Source organism: Echinops telfairi, unplaced genomic scaffold, assembly GCF_000313985.2.
Source record: "Echinops telfairi isolate 266 unplaced genomic scaffold, ASM31398v2 ScPeMD7_10;HRSCAF=50, whole genome shotgun sequence".
Lineage (NCBI taxonomy): Eukaryota > Metazoa > Chordata > Mammalia > Afrosoricida > Tenrecidae > Echinops > Echinops telfairi.
In genome coordinates this window covers 6,683,775-6,695,859 of record NW_022103907.1, presented here as the reverse complement: position 1 = coordinate 6,695,859, position 12,085 = coordinate 6,683,775, and the positions used below count along the sequence as shown (strand labels likewise).

Sequence of the window (12,085 nt, the reverse complement as noted above, 5' to 3'; positions counted from 1 at the left end):
AGGGTTCACTGTATAAAACATGCCAAAATGTAACTTGTAGTTAATGTCCTATAGCACACCTCTCCACTGCCACCACCTCGCCTTCACATAAAGGAGCCCAGTGGGACCTGGGTTCACAGGACACAACTTGTAAAACATTGATCATAAGGGTTTTTAAATAAGAAAAGGGACTTAGGTTGAGGGATTCCCTCAAAATTTGCTTCTTACTTCTGACCCTCTGTGATCCTGAATCAGAGTCCCTAAGTGTTGCAGATGGTCCCTCACTGCCATCAACTTGGTGACATGTGGTGAATCCAAAGGGCGGAGGAGAACTGCCCCGAGGGTTCCCAGGCCATATCTTTAGGGGGTACAAAGCATCATCCTTCTCCCATGGCGTGGCAGGTGAGTTTGAACTCCTGACCTTGCTGTGTAGCCCACTCCAATAGTAACCAAAAGGTTGGCAGTTCAAGCCCACCAAAGGACATTTTGAACAAAGGCCTGCTGATCTGCTTCCTAAGGACCACCGCCTTGAAAACCTCATGAAACACAGTTAGAGTCTCAGACATGAGGCCACCACGAGTTGGAATCGCCTCGATGGCGACTGGTCTCCTTTTCTTAGTGTGACACTGAATAAGGCACCGTAAAATACCAAGAACGCATTGCTTTTTCTTTGACTCACCCTCTGGACTTGACATGGTTTGAGATGCTATGGGAAAACAGAACTATAAATCATGCTTACTGTCTTCAGATTGAGTCTAGCTGGGAATGTTAGGTGCAAGTGAAGTAACTGGAGGTTTGGATAGTACATCCCCTTTGGGGTCTGCGATGGAGCCCTGGCAGCGTAGGGGTTACATGTTTCGCTGCTCTCCTCTAGGCCCGCAGTCTGACACCACCGGGCACTCCTCAGGAGAAAGATGGGGTTTTCTACTCCCCTCAGTAGTGACAGCCTCTGAAACTCCCAGGGGCAGTTCCACCCTGGCCTGTAGGCTGCTTGAGTCGGCCTCGACTTGATGGCAGGGAGTTTGGTCTGGTTGGTTGTGGTTCTGAGGAGGAGAAAGTTCAGAGCGTACATTTTTGGGGAAGGTTTCATTAGACATGGTTCTCAACCTTCCTAATGCCGCGACCCTTTAATACGGTTCCTCGTGTTGTGGTGATGCTCAACCATAACATTACTTCCGTTGCTACTTCATAACTGTCATTTTGCTGCTGTTATGAATCAGGCGACCCCTGTGAAAGGGTCGTTTGACCACTAAAGGGGTCACAACCCACAGGTTGAGAACTGCTGCATTATAGAGCAAGACAACTAGGCTTTGATGGATGGGTGGGATTTGACAGGGAATCTCCCTGTCAATCACAGGGGGTCACTTACAAGAAGGTATAGACATGAAATGAGACTAACCATCCTGGCATGGATTAAGGGATATTTGCGACATGGTCTATGATGGTACCTGAATAAGCAAGGAAGGGTAATTTGAGGAGACTTGTTATCAAGTACTGTTCACTTGGTTCCAACTGAAAGCATCCCTGTGTGCAGTACAAGGAAGCACTGCCGGGCCTTGCCCATTCTCACAATTGTTATGTTTGAGCACATTGCTGTATATTGACTGTGGTAATCCATCTGGTCCAGGGTCTTCCTTGTTCACAGCCCTTCTACTTGACCAAGCGGTATCTTTTTCCAGGGACTGGTCTCTCCTTAAGACATGTCTCAAATATGTGAGGCTAAGTCTCTCATCCTCTCTTCTAAGGAGCCTTCTGTCTATAAGGAATCTTTAAAGGCATAGAGCAAAAAATTAGATGAGATGAAGTACAAATTAGGGTTCCATTAAAGATTCTCAAATATTGGGCTTCCAAAATGAAAACAGAGTTTAGGAAATGAATTGTAGTGGTGTGACAAAGGATAAATAAAAAGGGAAAGTAAGAAAATCCTATCAATTTCTCAATTTATGTGTAATAATAATTATATGCTAATGGAAACCAATGTTATTCAATAAAATTGTTTTCATTAATAAAAGGTCCAAATGAAGCTGAAGAATTCCAACTTGAGGTGAGTGGACTGCTAGGAGAAATGAACTGCCCGTACCTCTCGCTGACATCCGGGGATGTGACCAAGCGCCTTCTCATGCAGAAGAACTGCCTCCTCTTGCTCAGTACGTAATGGTGACTCACACTGGCTGTGATTTCCTATTTACGTCTCCTATGGCTGTGCTTTCTAGTTAACTAGTTGTTATTGCTTCGTTATGGATCTCATTAGAAAGACCCACCCCACCACCCCTTTTTTATCTTTCTTTCTAAGATTTACATCTAGGAGGTGGTGGGCCTGGGGATTGGCGGCATTGTCTTTGTTGTGTTCGTGGATATTGTTCTTTCTGAATTCGACTTTGTTAGTACGCCAGCTGTGGAGCCTCACTCACCAACAGCAGTGCTGGAGTGTTGTCCAACTGTGATCTTTAAACCCTAGCTATCTGGACTAGAAACAGAAAATGAACTTAGAAGATAGTATTGGAATAACAAAGCTCTTTTTTTTTTTTCAATCCTCCAGAGAGAGTACGTATAAACGGTAAACGATGTAAATTTAATCACTTGAAGCATGTTGTGTTGTTCATATTTCTTTGTGGCTGGGTGATTTGTTTAGGGTCTTGCCTTCATTTGGAAAAATGTCAAACTAAAATTTTCTAAGACGATATTTGGATTGTTTCCGTACTTGCTGATTATGAGAAATTCTTCCATGCGCTTAATGTATTGGCGACCATTTCTCCACTTTGAAAAATAGTCAGTGGATTAAAATTTCATTGCTTTATGTAAAACCTCCCAGTGCTCATAACCAATAGTCTTAATACTTTTAGCATTTGGAAACACATTTCTTTTATATTAACTAAGTATTATAGTCCTAAAGACCATCTTAAATCAGGATTTTAAATGTTTGTCCTTGTTTTTAAACACTATTCTGTGGGTTCTAAAGAATAAGCCAACTCCAGTTTGGAAGGTTCAATTTTTTTAAATGTAGCTATTGTACTTTGGCCCTAAGTAACCCCAGAGTGACTGTCTTAATACCCTCTTTGTCCAATGATTGTTAAGAGGGGAGGATAATGTCAGATTACCCAATAAGCTAAGTAAGCCCAGGCTTACTGGTGCTTATTTACTAATTTGTAGCAATCTTCCCTTTTTCCCACCACATCAAAGATGCTGTTTCTAGGTGTGAATAGCCACTGTCTCTTAGTCTAGCCCTCCTTCCTACAGAATCAAAGTTGAGTCTCTCTTCAAATGTACCATCCCGACAGGGGCCGAGATCCCAGAGAACAAGGTAACCATGGGCTTGCTTACTTATCTGTAGTGACCAGTTCCATATATTTTCACGAGGGAGATGGTGAAATTGTGTGCTATGGATTAGTAAGCAAACACAAGAAAGCCCATGAGTATCTTGCTTACTAGGCTATCTACCCCTGCTGGTGGGGAATCCTGCATCGGATTCTTAGTAGCTCTCAAATGAACTATTTGCTGTAACCATGTCCAGCGGCCTGCTCCCGATTCTTCCTTTGTTGTGCTGCTTCTCTTTACAATAATATCTAGCACCGAATATGTTTTCTTACACAGGAAGAATCACCTGTCTGGACCTTCTTAGACATGGCTCTGAATAGCTAATTCGTCTCAGTGTGGTTTAGTCTTTTTTAGCACTGATCTTTATAAGACCAGTTTGAATGCACGGTAACTCTTTCTTGAATACTTTAAAACTCTTCCTTATATCTTAAACCGGACTGCATTATTTTGTGCTCAGGGTCTCAATTATAAACACCAGTGTGAGTGCCTTCTGTGACAAGAGGGTGTCTTGTGATTTGAACATGTCCGAACACCGTATTACGACCTCTGGGAGCCTGCTTCTGGTCATCCTTGTCACCCTGCTGCTGCTGGCAGAGGCTGAAGGAGTGGGCAGAGCAGCAGCTGAGAGGGCAGCGGCAGCAGTTGTGCTAGAGGCAGCCAGTGAGAAGGGAGCAGAGTGCACCGCACCCTGCCTGCTGTTTTCTCTGCCTGAGCAGTAGGGGCCGCTTGGGTCCCACACTGCTGCCCACCAGACAGAACCTCCCAGCCTAAGCACAGAGCCACATCTTCACCTGCCTGGATCTAGCCTTCCTGTGCTCCAGTGCTGGAAGAGTATGGATTTAGAGTCTTTTAAGCCAATGGGGAATGGACAGTAAGCCACACATACCTGTACTTTATTCATCGTGCCTAACCATAAAGGCTATTTATTCAATGTAACTCCGCTCTTGGAGTTCTTCGTACAGAAACACATCCACACACTCCTTTCCCCCCTCTTCATCTCTGTGCTGTTTATTTCTCAGTTATTTCCCATAGTCTCCATCCTCGCTCTCATTCTAGGGTCTACGTGCACACACTCACTCTCTCTAAATCTTTCTCTTATCTGCAAGTGTTCGTTAACACATCTTGATGCTATGTTTCTGCTTCTTTCAGCACCTTTACCTCACTCATTTGATTGCCGTAAGCATGTTTAGGGCAAATAATAGACCATTTGCCTGTGAATTGTTAGAAAAGTCTAATAGTCTTCGGGCGAGGGACTGAGTAACGTGGGTCTGGTGAAGGGCTTTGCTCGCTCTTTGGGGTCCCCCGCTGCGCTCTCGTGTCCCCGTCAGGACAGTCCGGCAAGCTCTCTGAGCTCCACGAAGACGAGGGGCCGGTCCTCCAACACACGCAGTCCTCGTTCTCCCCTAGATTGTCAGTAGGGCCACAGGGAAAGCTTTTTGATGGTAATTATATTAGTGAACTCATTTTGAGAATGCCCAAGCTATTTAGAGTACCAGTTCATTCGATCTGGTTCATATGACTTCCCAAAACAGGTTCAGCAAACTTTTTCTTAAAGGACTGGACAGTGTGTGTTTAGGATAGAGTCTGTTTTTGGAGAGATGAGAAATATTTTAGATCCACATGCGGTGCCTGTCACAACCTTCGGTGTTGTAGTGTAAAACCAACCATACACTCAGTATGGTGGTGTTCCTTCCAAACTTTATTCTATTCTATCTTTATTCTATGAATGTTGTAATAGTTTTCATCCTGTATAATCCCCATACGTTTTCATAAGTACACTTACCTATATTTTTTGTGTTGATGACTTTGATAGCAGTATTTTTTTTTTGGCCAGCACAGTTGATGTCTTCATTTTGGTGCCTTCTGATGCTGCGGTTTGGTCCCCTATCTCCCCTCTAGTTTCTAAAGTACTGTAGCTCCCCTCCCACCAGAAGTCCTCCTGCTCTGACTGCTTTCTGTCATCCTGGAAGAAGTCTCCTTTTCTGCCGAGAAATAACCCTCAGGATATTCGGTCCCAGCCCAGGAGGCATGTGCCCACTCGGGTGGGCAAGGCTGGTTTGCACAACCACACCGATTTCACCCCACTGCCCACGCTTGGGTAATTGAATCTCCTGCCCCTGTGTCAAGCGTGATAGCTGCAGACACAGAGGGGTCACACATCTCTCACGCAGGTGACACGGGTCGAAATGGATCCCAGGTGCACTGTGGGGCCAGGACAGTGCACACACCCAAACCATCCTGCCACCTGGCTTCACTTGGAACCGGCAGTTTGGGATCTGGGCACATGCAGACAATGATTTGGGGGGGGACCAGCCAATGTTTGTACTGTGGGCAGCCCTGTCGCTAGCAAGGACAGGCCTGAGGACAAATTGGCTACAGGGGCTCCTCAGTTCTCAAGCCTGGCCCCGAATTGCCCAGAGCAAATGCAGTCTCAATTGTGTGTTTTCTTTTAATTCCCAAGTACTCCCAGTCTCCATTCAATCCTTCTTGCCCATGGCTTGTATATACCTTTGTTATACAAATGTGATCAGAAGTAACATTTTCTGACTTTCTAATGAAAGTAAATGAGGCCACAAGTCATTTCTGGGACTGTAATGAGGCATGCATGCCATGCCAGAACTTGTTCACATAATTTTGTCATATCCATCCAGTATGTGTGTGCGCTTCATTTACAAAGGCGGACTATGCAGAAAATGTGCAAAGAGTAACCATTTTCATAGTGAAAGAGATTTTACTGTTTTAATATCTACATGTTGCTTCAGTTTACTATATTGAATATGTTTAGATTTTTGTTAAATGTATTTAAAATGAAATAGATCTCTATAGAGCCGAACGAGAGACGATTTGCCAAAAGAGTGAGCCCATGTTTTTCTGGTACTATATCTCTGTGGTAGGAAACGTGATTGTCAACCTGACTCTACTTCTGTACTTCTAATCAAGTGTAAGGGCCTTGAATATGTATTTTCCCAAAACTACCTCTTTGTGTCATCTGAAGTGGCTTATGTTGTCAGATAACTTGAGACTCTGACAGTCTAAGGATTATTAATGGACTTTTGTAAAAATATGTGTGACTGGGAAGGTGAAAGGAAGTGGATTGAATGTTTAAACCTTAAAGTGACCTATGTGAAGGCAGACTGCAGCCCTCAAACCTGGCTGATGTCAATACCTGGGGGAGTGATTTGGAAGGTTTTTCTAAGGGAAGGCTGGGAAGTTTGAGAGCAGGCCTGCTTATGTGCACGGGTTTGATTTGAATACAGTGGCCCATTACGTCGCTGGAAATCATGGGAAGGCACTTTCGAGGGCTGACTGCCTCCCTACTTTTCTCTGTGTAGCCAGTGTGATTTCGGTTAGACCAGTTCCAGGTGGGCTTACCTGAGTCTGGGGACGCAAGAGGGCAGGGTGGTATCACGGGCCCTCACAGCGGTGAGCAGTAAACACAAGGAGTCTTTCTCCCCAGCACTGAAAACTAGGCACACGTCATCTTCTGCAAATATGGTAACAGGTGCCAGCCCTCGTTCTAGAGCTTTCTTAATGATATAATTCAAGAACGCAAGCTTTTAGACATGACCTACTTCAAGCCTTTGGTTTCAAAGAAGGTTTGCTTATTTCTAGATCAGTCTTTGATGATTACATCTTGATTTAATACCTAAATGATAGAACTGGTCCATGTTATTTATCTTGTTTTTCCCCATTCTTACAGCTTTAAAAATTTTAAGTCATAGATCTAAAGTTGTGACCCAAGACTTACTTCATTATAATGCATCTCATTTTGAAATCTTACTCTGTTTACTTCAGCATACCTCATCTCAGAACTAGAAGCTGCCAGAATGCTCTGTGTGAATGCTCCTCCCAAAAAAGCTCAAGAAGGAGGTGGTAGTGAAGTCTTTCAGGAGTTGAAAGGCATATGTATTGCTCTGGGAATGTCCAAGCCTCCATCCAATATAACTATGTTCCAATTCTTCAGCGGGATTGAAAAAAAAGTAAGATTTTTAGTACCAGATTATAGTATATTAAAGGGATCGCTGTGCATTTGTTTGATATGAAACACTTCTGTTAGTTTTTCTTAGTAGGAACCTAGTAGACTATTATTCAATAATTGTTATTGAATGAACTTTGTGTTTTAAATCTTATGTATTTGCATTTTAAAGATAAAATATTTCCGTTGGTGTTTTGTTTTTTAACACACACTAGCTATTTATGAAAAATGAATCTGTACTTTTTTTGCTTTATAAGCTGAATAAATGGATCCTGGTGGCATAGTGGGATATGTGGTGGGCTACAAGGTCAGAAGTTCAGAACCACCAGCTCTTCTAAGCATAGACTTTCTGCTCCCATAAAGATTTGCAACCTTGGAAACGCACAGGGGAAGCCCACTCAGTCCTATAGGGTCTCTGTTAGTTGGAATTGATTAAGTGGAGTAAGGTTTTATTTTGAAGGAATATAAAAAGATTATAGTCCTTTTAAAAACCGTCCTTGAACTTTAGTACCATTGATGGGTTTTGGGTTTTTTTTTAGCATTAAAAGTTACCAGTCTCCTTCCCACTAATTTGACAGAAAGGGATGTTAACCCAGTCACTTTAGACCTTATTTAGTGTGATTTGTCAAACGAGATTCATTGACTACTGACTTAGTTTTAGTACGGGGATCGGCAAACTGCAGCTTTCAAACCATATGCAGTCCTTTCCATACACGCATGTGGCTCTGAGTTAAAATTGTAAAATTTTAAAGGATAATTATTCAGATAATGGTGATTTCATTTGTTCGTAAAATATATTTATGGCTCTCAAATAATTCTTAAATCATTGTGAGGGACAGGATTAGCTCTTCTGTCTCAAAAGTTTGTAGACCCCAGTCTAGTATATAAAAATCAGAACTAATTCTGAACTATGAATTATGGGTCGCTAAGATCTTTTATACAACCCATTAGGAACAAATAAATTAAAAGGTGACTGAATAGAAGAGAATAGTATTTGCTGTAGCAGGGGCCTTTCCATGTACATATCTGCTGGACTCAAGGATTGCTACATTTGAATTATGGGATAGATTAGCTCTAGGTTACACACGTTTACCACTACATGCTAGCAGCAGTGTGTCGTAGTCCAGGTTTTCTGTCTGTTCAGTGGCCCATTCATCAGGTATTCCTTGCATGAGTACCTGCGCTCTGAGACACACTGCAGGCACGTGAGAAGTGAGATAAACCAGTGTCTTTTCATATAGGTAGGGTGTCGGCCTCTCAAAGCATTCTCTACTTTTGCCTTTGTTAGGGATCTTCTTTTGATGCAAGATATGATGAGAATTGGGGATGAGGAGGAGGTTGTACTTTACCATTAAATTTGTTCATGTATATGCTTCTATTTTTGTGTCAGTTAAAGGAGACGTTAGCAAAGGTTCCACCTAATCATGTGGGGAAGCCGCTATTGAAGAAACCCATGGGACCAGCCCACTGGGTAAGTAGTGACTCATCAGCTTATGTCAAATGTGTGAAAAGTCATGTTTCATAATTTTTCATGTCAGCATTTATCATTTGTTTTCTTCCCAAGATATGTTTTCTAAAATGTAATGTGTAGAATAAATGCATTTTTATTCCTCAAGATTGATGGACAGTAACTTAGTAAGATTGGAGGTACTTGGCTTAGAGATAAGGTTAGTGACTCCTACCGAGCCATGCTCCACAGAGGGAAGATGAAAGATGCGCCTTTCTGCTCCCCTGGTCTCGGAAACCCACAGGGATAGATCTGCTCCATCGCTGTGAGCTGTAATCCACCCAGTTGAGTTTTTTTTTAACTCATGAAAAGTCTAAGCATGTTTCTAATTGCCAAGAGTGTTGTCTGTAAGACAAAAAAACCAGCATTGGGCTAAATACACATTATGTGTTTCATATGTTCCGTTTTACATTTTGAGACTTAATCTTATTTTGCCTATCTTTTCATTAACTGTTAGTTATATGTGGAAAGAATTACATGTTCAAACTTTTGGGGATACAGTTACGAATAAAATAGATACATGTTCTGCCCATTTGTGTCAAGGGCACAAACAGATTTAAATTCCAACTGTTCCTTTTCATTCCAGGACAAAATTGAAGCAATTAACCAAGCCATAAGCAACGAATACGAAGTACGGAGAAAGCTGCTAATAAAACGTTTGGATGTCACCGTGCAGTCTTTTGGCTGGTCTGACAGAGCTAAGGTACACATTAAATAATTTAAATGAGCAGCAGAGTATTTATAGACAATGATCCCTAAGCATTCCTAGCAGAGTTTCGATAAGTATTAAAAGGAAAATACATAGGAGAGACACATAGGGGTTTTTCTTTAGTGCATTAGCATTAGCAAATCTTTGAACTATTCAGCAATACTAAAGATGTTTATCCTTCAATTTATTGAAAGTTTTTAAGGAAACAGCATTTTGTAGACCATTCTGGGAGTCCCCGCTGGGGAGAGAAACAATTAGTGTCTGTCAGTTGCTAAAGTAATATATTGATTTCAAATTGTTGATTTACTATAGGCTAGCAATTTAGTTTTAATTTTATTAAGTTAGAAATACTGGTTTTTGTATGACTTAACTACAATGATCGATTTACGGAGATTTGGAGAATTTGGTGAGATTCGTTTTAGTGTAACTTAGATAATACAGGCGAAGGTCTTGGTTGTTCAACAAGTATTATGTACTGCACATGGGATCACCAGGAGTTTGAATAGCCCTGACTGCAAGTGCTTGCTTAGTTTTGGTTTAGTGGAAATGAACTAACACATTGCATTCTTTTTATCCTCTTCTAACCCTGAGGTTGAACTCTTCCCTGAGTTGGTGCTTTGGCTGATCCAGATGTGCGAGCCTTATGTGTTCCCTTCATAATTCATGCACCTCTGGAAATAGAGTTTCCTCTGAATTTTACTTGACCCATAAAAGAGGTTTCCACTTAGCTCTTTAGTTATATTCCTAGTTTGTTGCTAGAAACTAAACCCGAGTGCACTGTTGCCGAGTCAGGTTTAGCTCATAGCAACCCCACGGGACAGAGTAGAACTGTCCCCAGGGTTCCAAGGCTGTAAGTCTTCACAGGAGCCGACAGCTCTTTCTCCTGAAGACTTGCCAGTGGATTTGAATTGCTGAGCTCTTGGTTAACAGCCCGCTGCTTAGGGCATTGTGTCACCCCCACTGCTCTGTTTACCCTAAAATCTCAGCCTGAACTCAGTTCTATCAGCCCGTTCCATTGCTGGAGTAGATAGCTGCAATACATTAGCGCTGGGAGGTATCTGGAGGTCAGTCTTAGCCTTCCTCATTTTGCATGCATGTAGACCTCCAATAAAAGAAAATGTAGACCCCCCCACCCCCAATAAAAGGAGACTCTGCCTAAGATCTCCTCACAGATATGAGCAAATTCCAGGAGTAAATTATGCTTCCTTCTGTGACTGTGATTTGGGAAATGCCAGTCTTCTGTTACCGTGTTTATTTATTTTACTCTCAACGTGGTAGGTATCCTTCAAAAAAAAAATAACTTGCAGTGCTCAGCTAGAAAAACACAACTGTGATGGATCACAGTGCACTGGACAGACAGGTGTGGTCTTGATGCTGCCAGTGCTGGGCTGACCAGCAGAGGAGGGCTGGTGTGCCTGAGCTCAGGCTGTGCTGTCATTGTCTCATCTTTACAGTGAGCGGGCTGGACACCTGTTTAAACCATGGTTTCTTTGAAATGTGTGTGTTTGCAGGGAGCATAAGGAAAGACTCTTCAGATAAATTTGCACAGCGATCTTTTGGTTTATATGATGAAATTGAAATACTCATCTCTTTGACATTTCCTTTCATTCAGTCTTATTTGTAAGGAAAAGTGAGAAAATGTTGCTGCTAGCATTCTAGATCCTGTATGCATGGACTTTTATATATGTTCAGTAGAAGGCTGCAGACTAGTTCTCCCAGTATTACAGCTGTCTTAGTCTCATTAGGGCGCCTTCAAAGAAAAATAACAACGTCCATTTGAACAGTGGCTTCCCAGGGCGTCTGATACTCCAGCCCCAAATTCACTGCCATCGATTCGATGACTATGGGACAGAGTAGAACTGCCCCTGTGAGTTTCCAAGACTGTAACTCTACAGGAGTTGAAACCCCATCTTTCTCCCGAGGAGCAGCCAGGCTGGTGGTTTCAAACTGCTCACCTTGGGGATCACAGCCCAACTTGTACCCACTACGCCCTCAGGGCTCCGAGGGCGTCTTATAGGCCAGATCAATCCAAGATAGGTCAGCCCAGAAGTTTACGGAGATTATTTTTAGGATTCCCAAGGGATCATCTTGATAGATTCTTCTCAAAAGACATGGGAAGCTTATTAGGAAGAATTTTTCAGAAAACGGAAAACTTCCTTTGGTGGAGAACATCTTTAAAAAGCCATCATCCCTGGTAAAGTGGAGGGGCAGCAAAATGCGGAATGCCCTCCACAAGGTAGACTGACACTGGTATTAGCCGTTGTGAAGGTGGGGCAGGGGCGACCGTTGTTTCATTCTTTTGTACACAGAGGCGCTATGACTTGGAACCGTCGAAACGGCACCGACCGACAACAACAAATCTAAGAGCTCAGAGTTCTCACGGGAAGGGGAGAATTAGATCAACTTCATGACACCCAATCTATCTCGCGGTCTTCTAGCTGATTCTGACCCTGTAGAACAGAGTAGGCGGCCCCTTGGAGCTTCCTAGGCTGGAAATCCTTATGGGAGTGTCTTTCTCCCAGGGAGCACTGGGAAAGTTTGAACTGTTGACCTTGTACTTACCAGCCCAACTCATAACCCCCCTTAGAGAGATGGAAAC

The 12,085-nt window shown here is 42.7% G+C and overlaps 1 protein-coding gene across 2 annotated transcripts in view; it reads left to right on the top strand.

Annotated features, from left to right (window-relative positions):
• Positions 1–12,085, top strand: part of FAM98A (family with sequence similarity 98 member A) — a 34,105-nt gene that overhangs the window by 5,672 nt on the left and 16,348 nt on the right. Inside the window, exons 3-6 of one of the 2 annotated variants that reach the window (XM_004711106.2) lie at positions 1,992–2,126; positions 7,090–7,274; positions 8,661–8,741; positions 9,364–9,480. In XM_004711106.2, the coding sequence (XP_004711163.1) occupies positions 1,992–2,126; positions 7,090–7,274; positions 8,661–8,741; positions 9,364–9,480 (518 nt within the window). Of the gene's footprint in view, positions 1–1,991; positions 2,127–7,089; positions 7,275–7,582; positions 7,585–8,660; positions 8,742–9,363; positions 9,481–12,085 lie in introns of those variants that run through there. The other variant, XM_045287037.1, reaches the window with a different exon arrangement.